General features: G+C 47.1%; 1 protein-coding gene across 2 annotated transcripts in view; it reads left to right on the top strand.

Annotated features, from left to right (window-relative positions):
* itgb4 (integrin, beta 4) overlaps positions 1–20,475 on the top strand; it is a 146,251-nt gene that overhangs the window by 48,837 nt on the left and 76,939 nt on the right. For both annotated transcript variants that reach the window (XM_072242036.1, XM_072242035.1), the window contains exons 9-17: positions 3,171–3,260; positions 3,567–3,695; positions 6,413–6,580; positions 6,664–6,740; positions 9,387–9,607; positions 12,194–12,297; positions 13,950–14,039; positions 14,948–15,077; positions 15,817–15,936. In XM_072242036.1, coding sequence (XP_072098137.1) covers positions 3,171–3,260; positions 3,567–3,695; positions 6,413–6,580; positions 6,664–6,740; positions 9,387–9,607; positions 12,194–12,297; positions 13,950–14,039; positions 14,948–15,077; positions 15,817–15,936 — 1,129 coding nt within the window. The remainder of the gene's footprint in view (positions 1–3,170; positions 3,261–3,566; positions 3,696–6,412; positions 6,581–6,663; positions 6,741–9,386; positions 9,608–12,193; positions 12,298–13,949; positions 14,040–14,947; positions 15,078–15,816; positions 15,937–20,475) is intronic.

Raw genomic sequence — 20,475 nt, 5'->3', positions numbered from 1 at the left:
TGTGGTTCCCATCCCCCTGCAAATCTAGTTTAAAGCCTCTCCAATAGCACTAACAAACCTCCCTGAAAGGATATTGGTCCCCCTGTAGTTCAAGTGTAACCCGTCTCTCTTGTACAGGTCCCACCTGCCCCAGAAGAGATCCCAATGATTCTGAAATCTGAAACCCTGCTCCCTACACCAGTTCCTCAGCCACTTGTTCCTCCTCCAGAGCATCCTATTCCTACCCTCACTGGCATGTAGCACAGGTAGCAATCCTGAGATTACCACCCTTGAGGTCCTGCTTTTCAACTTCCTACCAAGCTGTCTATACTCACTCTCCAGGACCTCCTCACTCTTCCTTGCTATGTCATTGGTACCGATGTGCACCACGACATCTGGCTGGTCACCCTCCCATTTCAGAATGTCATGCAATCGATCAGAGACATCCTCGACCCTGGCACCCGGGAGGCAACAAACCATCCTGGATTCTCTGTCACGACCACAGAACCTTCTATCTGCACCTCTAACTATCGAGTCCCCTATCACTACCGCTCTCCTCTTTTCCCCCCTCCCTTCTGCACTGCAGAGCCAGACTCAGTGCCAGAGATCCGGCTACTGCAGCTTGTCCCAGGTAAGTCATCCCCCCCCAACAGTATCCAATGCGGTATACTTGTTGTTGAGGGGAATGGCCACAGGGGAACCCTGCTCTGCCTGCCCTTTCCTCTTCCCTTGCCTGACAGTGACCCAATTTCCTGTCCTCTGCTCCTTTGGCGTAACTACCTCCCTGTAGCTACGATCTATAATCTCCTCATTCTCCGGAATGATCCACAGGTCATCCAGCTCCTGCTCCAGTTCCCTCACGCGGTTTGTCAGGAGCTGCAGCTCGATGCACTTCTTGCAGGTGTCGTTATCAGGGACACCGGAGGGCTCCCTGACTTCCCACATCCTGCAAGAAGAGCATTCCAACATTCTGCCTGGCATTCTCTCTACGCTAGACAATCTGAACAAAAAACTTACCGGAACCTACCCTGGCCTCTGCCTGTTCTCGCCGAAGCCTGTTGAGCCAAAGCCATCCCACTCTGACTCAGTCCACTCTGCCGATGGCCGCTACAACGATGGCCGCTGTATATGGTGGTCTGCTTTTAAACCTTGGCGCGCTACGTCACGCGCCTGCGCAGTGCAGACCCTTCTCCCCGAGCAGTGTTTTAAAAAAAAACTTCTTCTACCCGAGTTCTTCCACTCCCTTCTTCTCAGCTGCTTGCTTCGACTGAAACAAGAGCCATTGAAAATATTCTCTTTTTAAACCTTGGCGCGCTGCATCACGCACCTGCGCAGTGCAGACCCTTCTCCCCGAGTATACTATACTATACTGCATGTAATCAGTACAAGGTGCATGTATACTATACTATGCTGTATGTATACTATACTATACTGCATGTAATCAGTACAAGGTGCATGTATACTATACTATGCTGTATGTATACTATACTATACTGCATGTAGTCAGTACAAGATGCATGTATACTATACCATACTGCATGTAGTCAGTACAAGGTGCATACTGTAATTCATCTTCTGTAGACTGTCTTGTAACATACCATTCAAAGTAGTTTACTTGGTGCCTAACAGGTAAGTTGTTGCCCATGTATCTTAGGCAATATTATAAATTTAGCCTTTGTTAGGACTTTCAGGAGTTATCCCATGGCCTGCACTGTTCATTCTGTGTTGTGCATCTTCCAGACAATGTTGTTTAATTTGTTTCTCGGAAGAAGGCCAAATGGTGAATGTGTTGCAGAGTGTGAGACCTGCTGTGACGTGGCCTGCCTGTTGACGACAGATTTGCAGGGTGTGCAGTTATGGGATGTGCATTGTTCTGAGCTTTGGAATTGTTTTATTATTGTCACACATACAGTCAAAAACTTTGTTTTTACACGTCTTCTATTCAAATAAGTGCATTGAAGTAAATGTGATTACAGAATGTAGAATTGTTACAGTTCAGAGGAAGTGCAGTGCAGGCAGACTAATAAATAATAACACAGTTTTACAGCATTTCATACAGCTGATGTAGTTCAAAGTGCTTTACCATGGGATAAAGTGCAAACATGAAAATAAAGTAAAAATTAAGCATGAAAATAAAAGACAAAGGGTGTTTGTTTAATAAATAGGGTTTGAGCTGGTGTTTAGAAGTGTCAATTGAGTCAGCATCCCTTGCAGTTTTAGATATTTAGAAGCATAGTTCAAAAAAACTGACTTACCAAATATCATTTGAGGGAGATTGTTTAAATTTACGAGACTGGCAGAAGAAAACTTGAGAGCTCGAGCAGGATTACAAAATAGAGACAATTCTGTGATGTACTCTGGTCCCAGACAACTGAGAGCTTTTGTTCTGAATGAGTTTCTCAACAGATTGCTTTGGAAAGCCAGTAAAGAGTGCATTACAGTAATCTACCCTATTCCATATACAGCATGAATTAGTTTTCCAGCATCACTACGTGACAGAATGGACATAAACTCTGAAATGCTGCTCTGGTCACTTTCTTTACATGGAATTTAAAATTCAAATCTGAATCCAGGGTAACATGTAGGATTGTTTCTTCTGATCTTACAAGGGGAGCCAAGTTCCCAAGCTTATCAAGAAGTTTTATCTCTTTTGGCTTTGGGGCCAACCAAAGGTATTTCAGTTTTATCTTCATTTAGTTTTAGGAAATTTTTTGCTCGTCCATTTGTTTATCATAGTTATACCAGAAGTCAGAGAGAGAGGGTGTTATCATCATCAGGCTCAACCGAGATACACAATTGTGTGTTGTCTGCATAACTGTGAAAATCAAGTTTATGCTCTCTAATGAGATCTCCTAAGGAGAGCATGTATGAGGAGAAGAGTAGAGGACCAAGACAGCTTCCCTGAGCAACATCAAAAAGTATACTGTATCTCTTAGAAAACTGACAGGCAAAAAAATTTTGATTGGAGAGTGGTGTGGTCTATATCAGTGTTGTGCATTTGTGATGCACAGAATCCAATCAGAGATCCTGGATATTTCTGTTGAACACTAAAGTTAAAGCTTCCATGTGTACGCTTGTGATAATTTACTTGGTCATTCCTTTTTCTTCATAACCCCACTAAGATATTTCCTTCAAAATAGCAGCACTGTAGAGATTCTGCTTTAAAATGGACCTTGTGCTTTTGTATCTAGAAATTGAGCAAGTATTTTCCAGTGTCTTATGTTGGACGGCTGCAGGAAGACTCATCCAATATCCTTGAGCTGTTACGCAATGCATTTGAGGTAAGCCATCCCAGCTTTCTGCACAAAGCCTATTCACCAGCAGGAATGTAGCCGCAGCATCACACAGCATTGTAATATTAGACACTTGACGTACAAAGCATGTTGTCGGATTACGTCCCTGCCCTGCACTCATTGCAAACACCATATTGTAATTTTACCTGCCTGGAGTGCTCTCATTTTGTCGTCTTTGATGACAGGTGCACCGATGTCAGTAACTGTTGCTGCAGTAACAGTTAAGTTGTGATCTTGTATGAAGATGTTGGATGCCCTTGTAGTTAACCCTCCTTTGCAATCTCCCTTCCTCAGAACATCCGGTCAAAAATGGAAATCCGGGCTGAAAATGTCCCCAGAATGATGAAAGCCAGCATCTCTTCATTATCGTCAGCAAAAACAGGAAGTGACTCTTCCACCTTCATTGTCACTTCAGGAGAAGTGGTAAGCCATCCCAGGAAAAGGGCAGTGCTTGGGGGACAGGTAGGAACGTTGCCTGGGCCCTGTGGATCAGGAAGAGCTTTGTTATCTGGTTAGTTCCTTGGGCACCAGCATCGGAGAAAGAGCTGGAAAGGTCTGAATGTTGCTCAGTGATTTCTGCTTGATGCACGGTCAGATGTTTATATTTGTGTCCACGTGTGAGAGAGGCTCAAAGTGGCTTAAAATTGGCTTCACAGTTGGGCTAGTCCTTGTATGAGGCAAGGTAACCCACAGACGGACTAAACCAGGAGAGTTAATCCATTTCATCCATTCAAACCAACTTGCAAGTTGGATCAATTTTCAAATGAACATCATTCTAAGAACGACTTGATGTTTTCAATCTTCCCCAACACATCATAAACAATTCTGGTTCTTCTAAACCAGGAGTTGGCAACCTTTTTGCCTCTGTGGGCCAGATTGCGTATTAATGAGTGGACGGTGGGCCAGATAAATGCTATAAAAAACTTGAAATATGGGAATTATCCATTTAAATACATCTAGTTACCTTTTGCCTCAAATTAATGAATAATGCATGTTAGAACATCATTTGTGCTTAAGGTTGCTTACCCCTGTTAACACAATCATGCTTCCACATTCTCAGAGTCAAAAGTCGAGGCATTCAGAGCAGATCATTGCTTTAGGCAGCAGTATATGGTGAGCATATTCCTCACCTCTCTTCCAATTTGTTCATTAGTCCAATTCATTCTGAAAAGACATAATGCACATGATGTCTTTCCAAATTATTGGTGGCACCATGTTTATTTTCTTGAAGAAACAACTTTGAACCTTTGATCATTGGACAGATCCCAGAATCCCCATCCTGAGTGCTTGCCAAATCTCTGAACAACACAAAACTTAAACATCATTTTAGTGGTTTCTATTGTCTTGCAAAGCTACAGCACATGACTGAAAAAAATTATTTGTTTATAAGGCAGTTTAATCTACTCCAATGACCTCAGGGAGATGTACAGAGATATTACTGAACAAAATGTAATTACTGAGATACAATTTACTTACTTTACTTGGGCTCTTAGCTCCCACCTGGACCATAGGCCACCGATTACCTCCCATCTCTATTGTCCTCTGAAGCTGATGGTATGGATGGAGTTCATCAACTCTTCTGCAATCCATTGTATCACTGTACAGGGGATTCACCAGAGCCTAGTTGGCCAGCCTTACCCATTTCCCCTGTCACAATGGGGACATACGGTTGAACTTTGAAGACTGGGTTACATATTACAATGCTGGATCCACATTGCAGCTTGAGACTGTAGTTCCAGTCAAAAGGAGAGCCACTTAAACCTCCGGTGAGAAATCTGTTGAGGTACCTGCTCACTTTCCAGGATGCCCTTCAGCCTTGGCAGTGTCCACTGGTCCGAAAAGGTCTCTGGTGGACACCACGTGCTTCAGTTCCGGTGGGTGGACCTACGCTGGCCTCTTGCCTAAGCCTGTGAATGGCCACCTTGGGCAGTCTCAGGAACAGACCAATGAGGCAGTCCCATCACCAACTCACCCCCCTCTGCATTGAGTGCTCAGAGATCAGGAAAGTGGGGCTGAAGTGCAACCAGAATTTGAGGAGTAACTTCCACACTCTGTATAAACATGGACCATGGGTTTCTCTGGGCCACAGAAGTGTCAGATGACTAGGAGCTTCCCAAACTTGCTTAAAACCCTAATGTGTGTCACAGCTGTGTGCAGCACACTCCACCACAGGTGTTCAGTGTAAAGGGTAGACTGATATAGGCACAGATGATTTTCTAAATAGGGAGTCTTCGTCTAGAATTCCCTAAAGGTTAACCTGAAGGTTGAGTCAGTGATAAGGAAGGCAAATGTTAGCATTCATTTCAAGAGGACTAGAATATAAAAGCAGGAAGTAATGCTTAAACTTTATAGGCATTGCTCAGACCACACGTGGAATATGGAGAGCAGCTTTGGGCCCCTTATCTAAGAAAGAATATGCTGGCATTGGAGAAGGTCCAGGAGAATTATCCTGGGGATGAAAGGGTTAACAGATGTTTGGCTCTGGACCTGTCTGTACTCGCTGGAGTTCAGAAGAATAAGGGGGATCTTTTTGAAACGAATATTGAAATGCCTAGATAGAGTGGATGTGGAGAAGATGTTTCCTATCGTGGGAGAGTCTAGGACCAGGGTGCAGAGCCTCAGAATAGAAGGAATTCCTTAAGAAAAGAGATCAGGAGGAATTTATTTAGCCAGCGGTTGGTGAGTCTGTAGAATCAAGACATTGGGTTTATTTAAAGTGGAGGTTCATAGGTCTTGATTACACAGGGTGTCAAAGGTTATGGGTAGAAGTCAGGACAATGGGATTGAGTGTCGATAATAAATTAGCCATGGTTGGATTGCAGAGCAGACTCAATAGGGCGAATAGCCTAATTCTTTTCCTATGTCTTACGGCATTATGGACCAGGGCCGAAAGTCCACAATGCCGTAAGACAGAGGAAAGGAATTAATATGCACGGCAGGGTCATGTGTCGAAGGAAGGCAGAGTCCCTGGGTAGCAGGAGGACCAGAGGCAACCTGTCGGGAATAGCAATGTGTTGTGGTTGATACGACCACAGAGACAAAGGACTGTGGTAGCCTGATTGCTTGCTGTGAGTTGATTACACTGTGTACAGAGGACATACCTTCAACGCTTTTCCTATTCCCTTCCTGTTTGCAACTAGAACAAGTTCCGGCTCAGTCTGAGAACTTTGGACAACGAAAATAATGCTCAACTGTGCAAATCTGACCAAGGTGCCCTGAGTGGAGTAATAAAGATCAAACCCAGCACTTCTGCAGACTCTCTGTTGGTGAACGCCTCCCTCATCTGTGATCAGTGTCCCTGTGAGCAGGTAAGCTCCTACTATACCTGTTTTTTTCAAAACTTTCACATAACTTTTCAGTCTCCTTAACTGCCTTCTATGGTTTGTCACAGACTCCGGAGATTAACTCTCCTATATGCAATTACCACGGTGACTTCATTTGTGGGGAATGCCTGTGCGAGGAAAGTTGGTAAGATCAATCAACTATTTTATGGTCCATCTCTGACATCCCTCTTCCCCTCTGTCTCCATCTCCAGATTACTGTATCTACCAACAACATTTACAAACCCACCAACTCCTAGTTATTGTGACTAGACCTCTTTTCACCCTGACACTTGTAAAATGCTTCTCCTCTCTCTTCTTCTACATCAGTTGTCATGATGAGGCTTTCCACTCCAGGATGTCCGAGATGTCCTTTGTTTTTCAAGAAACGGGGTTTTCTTTCCACCAGCATCAATGCTGCCCTCACCCGTATCTCATCTATTTCCTGTATGTCTGCCGTCACCTCCTTCCCCACCCAACATAACAGGGATGTGGTTCTTTTTGATCTCACCTATCATCACATGAACCTCCATATCCAACACCCTGTTCTCTTCAGCTTCCACTGTCTCCAGTAGGATGCTTCCCACCAGGCACATCTTTCCCTCCCCACTCTCCCTTGTCCACTCTTCCTCGCTCTGAGTTTCCCTCTTGGCAATTATCCCTGTGACCATGCTAAGTGTTACACCTCCTCACTCACCACCATTCAGAGCCATAAACAGTCCTTCCAGGTGAGGCAGTACATCCCCAAATAACTCTTTATTGCCCCTGGTGTGGCCTCCTCTGCATCAGTGAGACCCAATGCAGTTTGGGAGATGACTTGAATGAGCATCTTTGCTGCAACAGCCAGGATTATCCAGTAGCCAGCCAGCTCAATTCCCACACTGATGTGTCTGTCCTTGGCCTCCCCTAGTGCAGGTTGCAGGAGTGACTGCTCATATTCTGTCTTGGTAGTCTCTACCTGATGGAATGAACACTGATTTCTCTAAATTTTAGTAACCATTTACCTGGCTCCTATCACACTTCTTGGTTTTCCATCATTCTGGCTGGCAAACCGTTGCCCCTTCTCTTCCTTTCCCCCACTCCCATGACCTGCCCTCTGGTTCCTCACATCCTTCCTTTTATTTCTTGACTTTCTTCCCTCTCCTATCACATTTCTTCTTCAGTCCTTTATCACTCCACCTATCATCTCCAAGCTACTCACATTCATCCCTTTCCCCACCCACCCGCCTGTCTGCTCGCTAGATCTCACCTATCACCTCCCAGCTTGTGCTCCTGCTCTTCCCCAGACCTTTCAATTCTGGCTTCTGCCATCCCCCTTTCCCGGCCAGTTGAAGAGTCTTCACCCAGAGCATCCCCCTCCACAGACACGGCCTCACCTGCTGAATTCCTGCAGCAATGCGTGTCTTCCTTTAGATTTCCAGCAATTTCACAATCTCTTGTCTCAGATCTTTTGTTTGCTTTATAAAGCACTTGGAAAAGATGCATGAGACTTGCGCCTTGTCTTTTCACCAGCTCCGCGAGTCCCAGGTAGCTTCTAAGCATTGCTGTTTAAATGCGTTCACTCTTGTGGGTAATTATCAAAGGTCTCTGTGGGGTCTGTTGAAGTGTAAACATTGGCCAGGACTCTATGGTAATGCTGACAATTCTTCCTGACTTACTAAATTGTGGGATGCTACAGATTCCAGCATCTGCAGTCAATATGGAGTAAGTTGGTTCTTTCTATTTTTTTGAAACTTTTTATGAGTGGACCTCATTTTAACGTGTTGACTGGTGGATAGCTCCTCCTTCCCTGGAACTGCACATGGATATGTGCTCAAATCCTCTGAGAGGGGCTTGAACCTGCAACCTTCTGAATCAGAAACGAGTGCATTCACACTGAGCCGTAGCTTACACCCCTTGGGAGATACTCAGCCGAGTGAAGCCTTTTCTCTGGGAATGAGTCAACCAATGGGAGGTGTGAGAGTCTTCAAGATAAAGTGCAGACCCAATAATTCCACATGACGGGTCATGATATGAAGCAGTCACTAGCAAATATCTTCAGTGGTCAACATGGGGAAGACGTTACCCAAAGGTGATTGGAGGGAATACATCTAAGGGACTGAGGACATGAGATGTGGGAACAGGAGGAGGCCATTCAGTCCTTTATCAAGAACCTGGCTAATCTTCTGCCTTAGGACTTTACCCTGTACTATCCCTATATCTCCTTGCTAACCTTAATTCCCAGAAACCTTCCTCTTTCTGTTATGATTGAACTCATTTACCGAATGTTCTCTGACAAGCAGTCCCAAAGATTCACTACCCTCTGAATGAAGAAGTCTGTCTTCATCTCTGTCTTTTAAAAGTCATAGTTATAGAAGGATATAGCACAGAATCAGGCCATTTGGCCCACTAAACCAGCACTGACCATCAACCACCCAACTACATTGCACCCATTCACTCACAATCTTCCCTGTCCTCTTTCAGTCACACAGTGCTGTCTGGGTAATGATATTCTTCATTAGCCACTGAAAATTGCCCCCCCCCCCATGTTTAGGTGGCGTTAGGAGAATCAGGGGAGTATTGATGGGAATGTGAAAGACATTGTACAGAAATACATGTGAGAGTACGATTGGTGGAATTCCTCTGGGAGCAAGCACAGCCTCTCGGGGCCAAACATCCTTCTGTAACATAAATGACGTGAGTGAAAGACGGTGAAGAGAAACTGCCTTGTTTCAGTACGTCGACAGTGAATGGCACCACATCCTGTCCGCAGGTTTCACTGTTGACTGATGAATGTCCCCCCTTCCCTCTCCAGGCTGGGCCGTTACTGTGACTGTCGCAAGTATTCGGAGGAAAATACCAAGGTCTGTACAGAACCCAGTCTCAACATCACTCAGAGTTGCTCAGGCCGCGGGGACTGTCAGTGCGGAGTCTGTTACTGCCACCCCTCAGACAACCACCTGGAGCACTTTGATGGGAAGTACTGTCAGTACAGCAACCTGCTATGCCCCCGCTTCGCTGGCTTTACATGTAATGGTGAGTTGAAGAACTTGCAAAGCATATGTTCTAAAAAGGAACAAAGTGGTTCAGTAAGAAGGAGCCTTGAATTTGTCTGTAGTACAAACTTACAACTGAGTTTACAGTGAGCTCCCAATAATACCATAACACATAGAAGCATGAACCGTCAAGTCTACTGCACCATTCCATCACGGCTGATTTATTATCCCTCTCAACCCCATTCTCCCACCTCCTGTCCACAGCATTTAACACACTTACTAATCAAGAATTTATCAACTTCCACTTTAAATATCAAATTAGTTGGCCTCCGCAGCTACCTGTGGTATTGAGTTCCCCGTGGCTAAAGGAATGCATCGTTGCCTCTGTTCCAAAGGGATGCCTTCTATTCTGAAATTGTGCCCTCTGGTCCTAGACTCTCCCCACCAATCGGAAATATCCTCTTCATGTCTCTTCTGTCTAGGCTTTCAATATTAGGTAGGTTTCCATGAGGTCTCCCTCCCCCTCATTCTTTTAAATTGTGGTGAGTACAGGCCTAGAGTCATGAAGCATTCCTCATACATGAACCCGCTCATTCCTCAGATCATTCTGACAGCTTCCTCTGGACTGGACCCTCTCCAATGCTAGCACATCCTTTATGGGACTGCTCACAATATTTCAAATAGTCTGACTACAACAAAAGAGCAAACAACATTTGCTAAGGAGTTAGCTGCTGATCAGGGTAGCAGGGACATTTGTTGTTCTTCCAATGTTCCTGAGGGATATTTTTCATCTCCCATGACAGAGCTGTCATTTTTTACACCTCATCTCGAAGAGGTATTGCCTCTCAGCGATGCAGCTACCGCTCCCACCCCATTAATGTTCCTGGAAGCGTTGGTAGGCTGGTGGGGAGATGCATAAGCTCCTAGGGATCAGACCAGCACATGACTGACATCACAGGGTGCCAGTGTCCAAGGGACTTTGAAAGACCAGCACCTCTGACGTTCCATGCCCTGTTAATGCTGTCTTCTCCTGTCCTGGACCCCCAGGTGTTGTGCTCCTGCTAACTTATGGATGAGAACTGAGAAAGTTACTGGTAGTTACTACTGATGGAATTTGTAATTAGTGGGGACAGCGAGTTGAAGATGGAGGGGTGTGAGGTGGCGCAATTGAAACAAATCATCTCAAGCTCCTTGAGGAAGAACTGTAGGCTTAATGGGGGCATCTTCAGAGATCAATAGTGTTCAATAATTAATTGATTCCTTGACCAGGAGATGAATTTCCATTGCATGTTCTTCAGTGGGAGCCTGACCTGGGTCCATTCAGAGGGCTGGGTACGCTAGCCTCAGCACCACTGCCAATGGACAAAGATAGACAGATGCAACACTGTCACCGTCTCATTGGAGAAAAATCCACCTTCTCAAATTCCAGCACGTTTGTGTTTCAAGATATCTGTATGCTTATTTGATCAAAATGACCAATGACTCAAAGTAGGATGGGTCTGGCAGCGGACGGACTGACCGGCGGGGCTGGCAGGGAACGGACTGACCGGTGGGGCTGGCAGGGAACGGACTGACTGGCGGGGCTGGCAGTGGACGGATGGACTGACCGGTGGGGCTGGCAGGGAACGGACTGACCGGTGGGGCTGGCAGCGGATGGATGGACTGACTGGTGGGACTGGCAGTGGATGGATGGACTGACCGGTGGGTCTGGCAGGGAACGGACTGACCGGCGGGGGTGGCAGGGAATGGACTGACCGGTGGGGCTGGCAGCGGATGGATGGACTGACCGGTGGGGCTGGCAGGGAACGGACTGACCAGTGGGGCTGGCAGCGGATGGATGGACTGACTGGTGGGACTGGCAGTGGATGGATGGACTGACCGGTGGGTCTGGCAGGGAACGGACTGACCGGCGGGGGTGGCAGGGAATGGACTGACCGGTGGGGCTGGCAGCGGATGGATGGACTGACTGGTGGGACTGGCAGTGGATGGATGGACTGACCGGTGGGTCTGGCAGGGAACGGACTGACCGGCGGGGGTGGCAGGGAATGGACTGACCGGTGGGGCTGGCAGCGGATGGATGGACAGACCAGTGGGGCTGGCAGGGAACGGACTGACCGGTGGGGGTGGCAGGGAATGGACTGACCGGCGGGGGTGGTAGGGGACGGACTGACCGGCGGGGCTGGCAGCGGACGGACTGACCGGTGGGGCTGGCAGGGAATGGACTGACTGGTGGGGCTGGCAGTGGATGGATGGACTGCCCGGTGGGTCTGGCAGGGGACGGACTGACCGGTGGGGGTGGTAGGGGACGGACTGACCGGCGGGGCTGGCAGTGGACGGACTGACTGGTGGGGCTGGCAGGGAACGGACTGACTGGTGGGGCTGGCAGCGGATGAACTGACCGGTGGAGCTGGCAGTGGACGGACTGACTGGCGGGTCTGACAGTGTGTCGTGCTGGTCAGTAGAAATGGTGGGAAAAGTTGGATTGACCATTAGGAATAGCAGTATGAATGTGACTGAATATGAGATGTAATGACTGAATGCACTTTACAAAGTTGAGGTTATTGCCCTTTGTGTCTGCAATGCTTATGGTTTGTATTTAATTCAGCTTTTTTCTAATTTTGCACAGATCGTGGCAGATGTTTTGAGCAGACTTGTCAGTGTGACCCTGGGTGGACCGGCCCCTCGTGCGAATGTCCCATCAGTAATGCGACCTGTATGGATCCAGGCGGGGTAAGCTGAAATTAATGTGAGCACCACAGGTGGCACTTTCAGCCTGAGGGTGAATGTTAGTCCAGATGCAGGTGGCCATGGGTGAAAGTGAGTCAATTCCTGACCTTCCCAACGACCGGTTTTCATCTGAGTGCAATGCAAAATTCTTCTTTGCTTGTCTCCTCTGATGCCGAATAGCACGTTTCTCAGTTCAGGTTCTAAATCTTGTGTCTGTGTGTGCGTGGGCATGTTTTCCTAATGGGCTCTCATACTGCAGCTAATTCAAGGACGGCACAATTAAGGAAACAAATACAGAACTCCTGCTCCTTGTACAGGCCCAGAGATCTTCTGGAGGTGAAGAAAGAAAAATGTATGCAGAATTGCAGACACAAACAATACAAGTTAAATTGCTCTGTTTCTATTTCCAGCAGGGTGAGATGTTGGACGGGGAGGTCTAGGGAGAGACGGACAGGGTGGGATGTTGGACAGGGAGTGACAGACAGGGTGAGATGTTGGACAGAGAGACCTGGGGAGAGACAGACAGGGTGGGATGTTGGACAGGGAGGTCTGGGGAGAGACGGACAGGGTGGGATGTTGAACGGGGAGAGACAGACAGGGTAGGATGTTGGACGGGGAGATCTGGGGAGAGACGAACAGGGTGAGATGTTGGACAGGGAAGTCTGGGGAGAGACGGACAGGGTGAGACGTTGGATGGAGAGGTCTGGGGAGAGACGGACAGGGTGGGATATTGGACAGGGAGGTCTGGGGAGAGACGGACAGGGTGGAATGTTGGACGGGGAAAGACGGACAGGGTGAGATTATGGACGGGGAGGTCTGGGGAGAGACGGGCAGGGTGAGATGTTGGACGGGGAGAGACGGACAGGGTGGGATGTTGGACGGGGAGGTCTGGGGAGAGACGGACAGGGTGAGATGTTGGACGGGGAGGTCTGGGGAGAGACGGACAGGGTGGGATATTGGACGGGGAGGTCTGGGGAGAGACGGACAGGGTGGAATGTTGGGCGGGGAGAGACGGACAGGGTGAGATTATGGACGGGGAGGTCTGGGGAGAGACGGGCAGGGTGAGATGTTGGACAGGGAAGTCTGGGGAGAGACGGGCAGGGTGAGATGTTGGACAGGGAAGTCTGGGGAGAGACGGGCAGGGTGAGATGTTGGACGGGGAGAGACGGACAGGGTGGGATGTTGGACGGGGAGGTCTGGGGAGAGACGGACAGGGTGGGATGTTAGACGGGGAGGTCTGGGGAGAGATGGACGGGGTGGGATGGTGGACGGGGGGAGACAGACAGGGTGAGATGTTGGACGGGGAGGTCTGGGGAGAGACGGACAGGGTGGGATGTTGAACGGGGAGAGACGGACAGGGTGAGATGTTGGGCGGGGAGGTCTGGGAGAGATGAGCTCTCCAGGTTTGAGCCTGCCAGAACGCTGAATTAGAGCTCCCCCTGCTGTAATTGCCTTGTATTATCGGTCAAATCCCAGCAGCTCACCTTCGGGAACTGTTGCTTGGACTGCGTGTGTGCGTGTGTGTGTGCGCGGGGGGGGGGAATTGGAAGAGAACACTTCCTTCTCCACTCCTCCTCCTCATCATCTGATGACCAAGAGGGAGGTGAGGGAAGGTGGCCTCTCTCCACTTGCTGACTTGCATTTTCCTCACACAGAGGCTGTGTAACGACAGGGGCAAATGCGTGTGTGGACGATGCAAGTGTGAAGATGGAAGCCCAGACCTCACCTGTGGCAGCAGCTATCTGGTAAGCAGAGGCATGTATGTTCTTGCTCCTCTACCCTCAGTTAGCCCGGACTGCTTCATAGCCACAGTGCCCTGACGTGTGCTCACAACAAGCTCTCACAAACAACAATGCAGTTCACAGCAATGGATGCCACCAACACTGCTCCCATGAAGTTCTCCAAAGGTGTCCATGAACAGGGGTTAACCATTGCAGTGATAAATCTGGCCGAGGGCCCCTTCTCTACCAACTCTGAATGGTGACAAGGCACTCGGGGTTAGACAATTCAGGGGATCAGATCACTGGATGGTTTGAGCCCAGCCTGAGGGTCAACCTTGTAGTTAAATCTCCTCCCTTTCACCCCTGAAGGCCAACTTGCTGCCTCTGTCCATTCCCCACTCTGTACGATAACAATTGTGGTTCTCAACAACCTTGAGGAACTCTGAAAGCACAGGTGAGGTTGGTGACTTCGAATGGAGCCACAAGCCAGGATACTTACCGCTAGTGCTGGCAGTGATTTCAGAAGATCTGCTGTGACTGGATTATCATCCTGACCCCACTGGGTGTTAATCACCTTTCTTAAGTTTTTGTGTGAACCTCAGTCTTCTGGCCAAGGTCACCACCAGGACTAGGGGAAGGGAGTACTCCAGCTGTTTCCCACTGTTATTGTACCACAGGGCAAGTTGTGCCCCAGGTTTTCCTTTTAGGGTCAAGAGGACCATTCGTGCCTTCTTGGTAATGAGAGAATTCCACAGAGAAATACCTGTGGGGATTTGGTAGGTTCCTCTGTCATGGGTCCTGTATTTAACAGCTCCATTTTCACTGGAGAAAAAGTCACATCAGGGCTCTGGTCTCCATCAAGAAGTGTTCCAGCATCCAGCTGCCAGTGTTTGATGACAATGGGTTCTTTTCCCTCTGTCTGTGTCCTGCAGCAACAGCTGGGGCTGTGTGAGGACACTCGGAGCTGTGTCCAGTGCAAGGCCTGGAACACCGGGGAGAAGAAGGGACAAAACTGCCAGAGGTGTACCAATGAATTCGAGCTGGTGGACGAGCTGAAATCAGGTCAGCGAGGGCTTCATTCTCTTACACTACTTTCTCCTCAGTCATTTACACAGTCCTCTCCTGTTCCCCTGTGCTCGAAGGTTCGCAGTGTGGGCAGGTACCCTAAATTAGCTTTCCCAGTTTTCTGAAACCTTTACTCTGGTTACCTCCCAAAATACATTCCCTGCTCTGTGTACCATTGTCATGGTGAAGCAATAGAATATGGACCAATACAGGACAGGAACAAGCTTTACAGCCCACTGTGACACGAGATTCTGTAGATCTGGAGCAACATACATAAAATGCTGGAGATCTCAGCAAGTCAGGCAGCATCTACAGAGGGAAATAAACAGTCAATGTCTCGGGCCAAGACCCTTCATCAATCCTAATGAATGGTCTTTTCCCAAAATATTGACATTTCTTTTCCCTCAGTAGACGGCGCCTGGCCTGCTATGTGATGCTTCTGCCCTCAATATGCCAAACTGAATAAACTAGTAAATGAAGCTATGTATCTGTACACGGTCCACTTGTACTGTAAATAGCAAATTGCCAGTTACCCCACTGGTTGGTGGAAGAATATCATTCTGTACCTCCTCATGATTTGGGGGCTTTGTCCATAAGGCAACCAGCGTTTGGTTTAGTGGTTCTGTCTCCAGCACCGAGCACTGGCCACTCTTTCTTCCCAGGAAAGGCTTGTTACTGTAACTCCAGGGCTGGAGAGCTCCAACTTGGTGAGCTGACGATTTGCTTTGCCCCGCAGGTGACCAAGTGACAGAGAGCTGCTCTTTCCGGGATGAGGATGATGACTGCACATACTACTACACGGTGGTGAGACAGCCAGATCGAAACACAAGCCACATCCAGGTGCTCAAGAAGAAAGGTGAGTGGGGCAGAGAGATCAGAGTGCTCAGCAGGGAAGATGATATCTGTGGGGAGAGAAGCAGTTTGCGGCTAGGGCAGACGGCTCATTGGAGCTCCCAGCATCTGTTAAGGAACTTTGGTGTCAGAACTGCTAAAGACCCCCCTATCCCCACCATTTAGTTTTGCTGCAAGCTGATTGATTTGAGGTAGATTGCCAAGATGAATTTACACTCTTGGTGCTAGGACGCAGGAGAAGTTTTGGAATTGGTTTATGATTGTCACACATACTGAGGCACAATGAAAAACATGTCCTACATACTGTTGATACAGATCAAGTCATTGCACAGTGCTTTGAGGTAGAACAGTAACAATTCAGAATAAAGTCTAAAAGCTACAGAGAAAGTGTACAGTAGGTAAGCAACGAGATAGATTGTAAGGTTAATAGTCCATCTTAACTTACAAGAGGTTCATTCAAGACTCTGTCAGCTAAGGGATAGAAGCTATTCTTGAGTGTGTTAGTGGGTGCTTTCATTTTCTGCCTGATGGGAAAGGGGAGAAGAGAATGTCTGGGCTGGGTGGCATCTTTGATTATGTCGGCTGTTTTACTGGGGCAGAAGGAAGTGTAGTGCATGGAGGAGGGGTGATTCTGTGCTGTACATGACACTCTGCAGTTTCTTGCAGTCCTGGGCAGAGTGATTGATGCATCTGCATAGGAAACTTTCTGTAGTGCATCAATAAAAGTTGGTAAAAATTGACGGGGATATGGAAAATTTCTTTAGAACAGGTCATACCTCCCCCAGAAGAGATCCCAATTATCCAAGAACCTGAAGCCCTGCCCCCTGCACCAGCCTCTCAGCCACACATTTATCTGCCAGATCATCCTGTTTCTACCCTCACTGGCACATGGCACAGGCAGCAATCCAGAAATTACTACCCGGGAGGTCCTGCTTCTCAGCTTTCTGCCCAGCTCTCTAAATTCTCTTTTCAGGACTTCATTGCTTCTTGAGGAAGTATAGGTGTTGTTGAGGTCTCATCAATGACCTTGTTTGATGGCAGAGTCTTTGGGAAGGGAGGATAGGTTTGAGGCACAGCCCACTGCCTCAGAGACTCCCACTACTGGCCAAGGAGTTCCTGCGCCTGGTCTCTATGATGGTCAAACAGAGCAAGATAGTAGCAGCTGGGAGATGATGCACTTGTGGTCATAGTTAGATGCAGGAGGTTGGGGAAAGGGAGAAATGGTTGGTAACTGGAGGTGTCAGAAGGCTTGGGACCAGAGTGGCAGGAGGGAGGTGTCGGAGAGTTGGATGTTGGGGAGTTCAGGAGGTTTGGATCAGCAGATCACAGTGGGGGGGGCGGATGATGGAAATTGGGGAGGTCAGAGATGTGTGGTGTTGAAGACTTTGAGGGGTAAGATGTCAGTGATTTCAGAAAGTAGAGAGGCAGGGAGTAAAGGGACTGGAAACGTGAACCCTGACCCTCTTTCCACTGCCTGACCTGCTGAGTGTTACCAACATCCTCTGTTTTATTTTGAATTTGTAATATCTGTACTTCTTAAAAAAAGACTTTTAAAAGAGTTTGGTGGGGCTTGGCAGCAACAGTGAGGTAACTGGGGGCCAGTGGAGAGTTTGTTTTAAATTACGGAAGTACATTTATTGCAACCTTGCAATTCTACAATACTACAACAAAAACACAGGGACAATAGCAATGAGACCATAGACCATAAGACAGAGGAGCAGAATTAGGCCAGTCAGCCCATCGGGTCTGCTCTGCCATTCCATCATGGCTGATCCCGGATCCCACTCAACCCCATACACCTGCCTTCTTGCCATAACCTTTGATGCCCTGACCGATCAGGAAACTATCAATATTTGTTTTAAATATATACATGGTCTTGGCCTCCACCGCAGTCTGTGGCAGAGCATTCCACAGGTTCACTACTCCCTGGCTAAAAAAATCCCTCCTTACCTCTGTTCTAAAGGGTCACTCCTCAATTTTGAGGCTGTACCCTCTAGTTCTGGATAGCACCACCATAGTAAACATTTTCTTCACATCCACCCAATCTAGTCCTTTCAACATTCGGTACAGGCCCAAAGCTGCCAAACGCTCTTCATATGTTAACCCCTTCATTCCTGGAATCATCCTCGTAAACCTCCTCTGGACCCTCTCCAATGACAACATTCTTTCTGAGATATGGGGCCCAAAACTATTGACAATACTCCAAGTGCAGCCTGATGAGTGTCTCATAAAGGCTCAGTGTTATTTCCTTGTTTTCATACTCTATTCCCCTTGAAATAAATGCCAACATTGCATTTGCCTTCTTTACCACAGACTCAACTTGTAAATGAACCTTCTGGGAGTCTTGCACAAGGACTCGCAAGTCCCTCTGCATCTCTGATGTTTGAACCTTCTCCCCATTTAGACAATAGTCTGCATTATTGTTCCTTTTACCAAAATGCATTATCATACATTTCCCAACACTCTATTCCAACTATTGTACTTACTGTTTATTACAAATTACTATAAATTACACATTGCACATTCAGACGGAGATGTAAAAATCTTTACTCCTCATTTATGTGAAGGATGTAAGAAATAAAGTCAATTCATATTCAATTCAATTCGAGTTCAGTTCAATTCATCTGTCACTGTTTTTGCCCATTCTTCCAATTTGTCCAAGTCCTGCTGCAATCACATTGCTTCCTCAGCCCCACCTACCCCTCCATTTATCCTCATATCATCTGTAAACTTTGCCACAAAGCCATCAATTTCACTATCCAAATCACTGGCAAACAATGTGAAAAGTAGCGGTCCCAATACTGATCATTGAGGAACACCGCTAACCACTGGCAGCCAACTAGAAAGGGCCCTCTTTATTCCCATTCACTGCCTCCTGCCTGTCAGTCATTCTCCTTTCCATGCCATGGGATTTTATCTTGTTAAGCAGCCTCATGTGTGGCACCTTATTAAATGCCTTCTGAAAATGCAAGGAAATGACGTCCACTTTGTCCACTCTGCTGGTTATTTCCTTGAAGAACTCCAACAGATTTGTCAGGCAAGATTTCCCTTTACAGAAACCATGGTAACTTTGACTTATTTTGTTGGGGCACCCTTTGAGAGAAGGGTAGTGCAGTCTGATGTGACCAGAATGAACATTAAATTTTCCTGAATGCTATTGCTTTACTTTGGAAATTAAAGAAGAAAAACTCAGTTTATTAAAGAAGAACAACGCATATCGAGACATATATACCTCCTCCTCGTTTAACGAAGGAGATTTTTGATGACAACATTTCTGGTCAAGAATACGTTTTCATTTCTTTTTCCCCGGCTTAAAGCCACATACAGCTGACCGTGCTGGAGTACTGGTTTCTCTAGATAAATCAACACATTCTCCATGGTTTGGCCTTGCACCTTGTGTGTAGTCACAGCAAAGCGTGACTGTATCAGGAACCGGCTCCGCTGGAGAGGGACATCTTCCCCTTCTGATAAACTGAGTGTAATTCTTGGGATCATGACAATGTCATTTTTGAACGTACCAATGTTTATCTTTGCTACGATAAGATTGTCGTGCAGTTCTTCCATCATCATTCACGTTCCATTGCAAAGCCTTGGTGGATCCAAGTTCCTCACAGAAATGATGGCAGATCCCCTCTTCAATTCCAGTTTATGTGGTGGCAATCCAGAAAGTTCGACCGAATCAAGGAATTCTGTTGGAAAATGAGTGGCATTAGCTCCTTCACTTACGGCATTGAAGGAGCAGTATTCTTTCGTGATTCCAGGGAAGCGTCTAATGCATGTGAAGTTTATTTTTCGCATCATTTCATTGAGAGGAACGAAGATAGAATTCCTGGAGAACAGTTCTGCAGGATTGTCTAATGTCAGGTAGATGAAATCAATACATTCTTCCATAGTTTTTGCTGGCAGAATCATATCTTCAGGTAATTCGATTTCATCATTTTCATTTTTCTGAATCTTCTCCAGCATCCAATAAGAACTCAGAATATTGTCCTTCTCCCCCACTCAATCGTGTGTTTCTCTTCAATTGAAACTTGATGAAGCTTCTCCATAAGTAGGATTTTTTTATGCATGAATTTTCCACATCAGCATCATTTCTCGTTTCACACCTGCTACAAACTGACAGAAATCGCCACAGCAAATGGTTAAAGTGCCCCCAGAGGCCTCATTCTTGCTGCATACATCATGAAGAGTCCGGTCCACGTCTTCGAAGCTCTCCCTCCTAATCATGGGGCACTCATCCAAGACAATAAGCCTCACATTTCGGAGTAAATTTGCAGTATTGGTGTTTTTATCGATGTTACAAAGAGCATCTTCATTGACTTTGAGGGGTATTTTGAATCTTGAATGCACTGTCCTACCACCAGGCATCAATGTTGCCGCAATACCGGATGATGGTACAGCAATAGCAACACCTCCATCTCCCCTAACTTTAGTGAGGATCAAGTTGATGATAAATGTCTTGCCCGATCCTCCTGGTGCACCAGTGAAAATCATTGAAGAGAGATTCCTTTCCAAGCAGTCGCACACATATTCATATACTTCT

Source organism: Mobula birostris, chromosome 24 (assembly GCF_030028105.1).
Source record: "Mobula birostris isolate sMobBir1 chromosome 24, sMobBir1.hap1, whole genome shotgun sequence".
Lineage (NCBI taxonomy): Eukaryota > Metazoa > Chordata > Chondrichthyes > Myliobatiformes > Myliobatidae > Mobula > Mobula birostris.
Note: the sequence above shows the minus strand (reverse complement) of the source record. Positions and strands in the feature narration are given on the sequence as shown.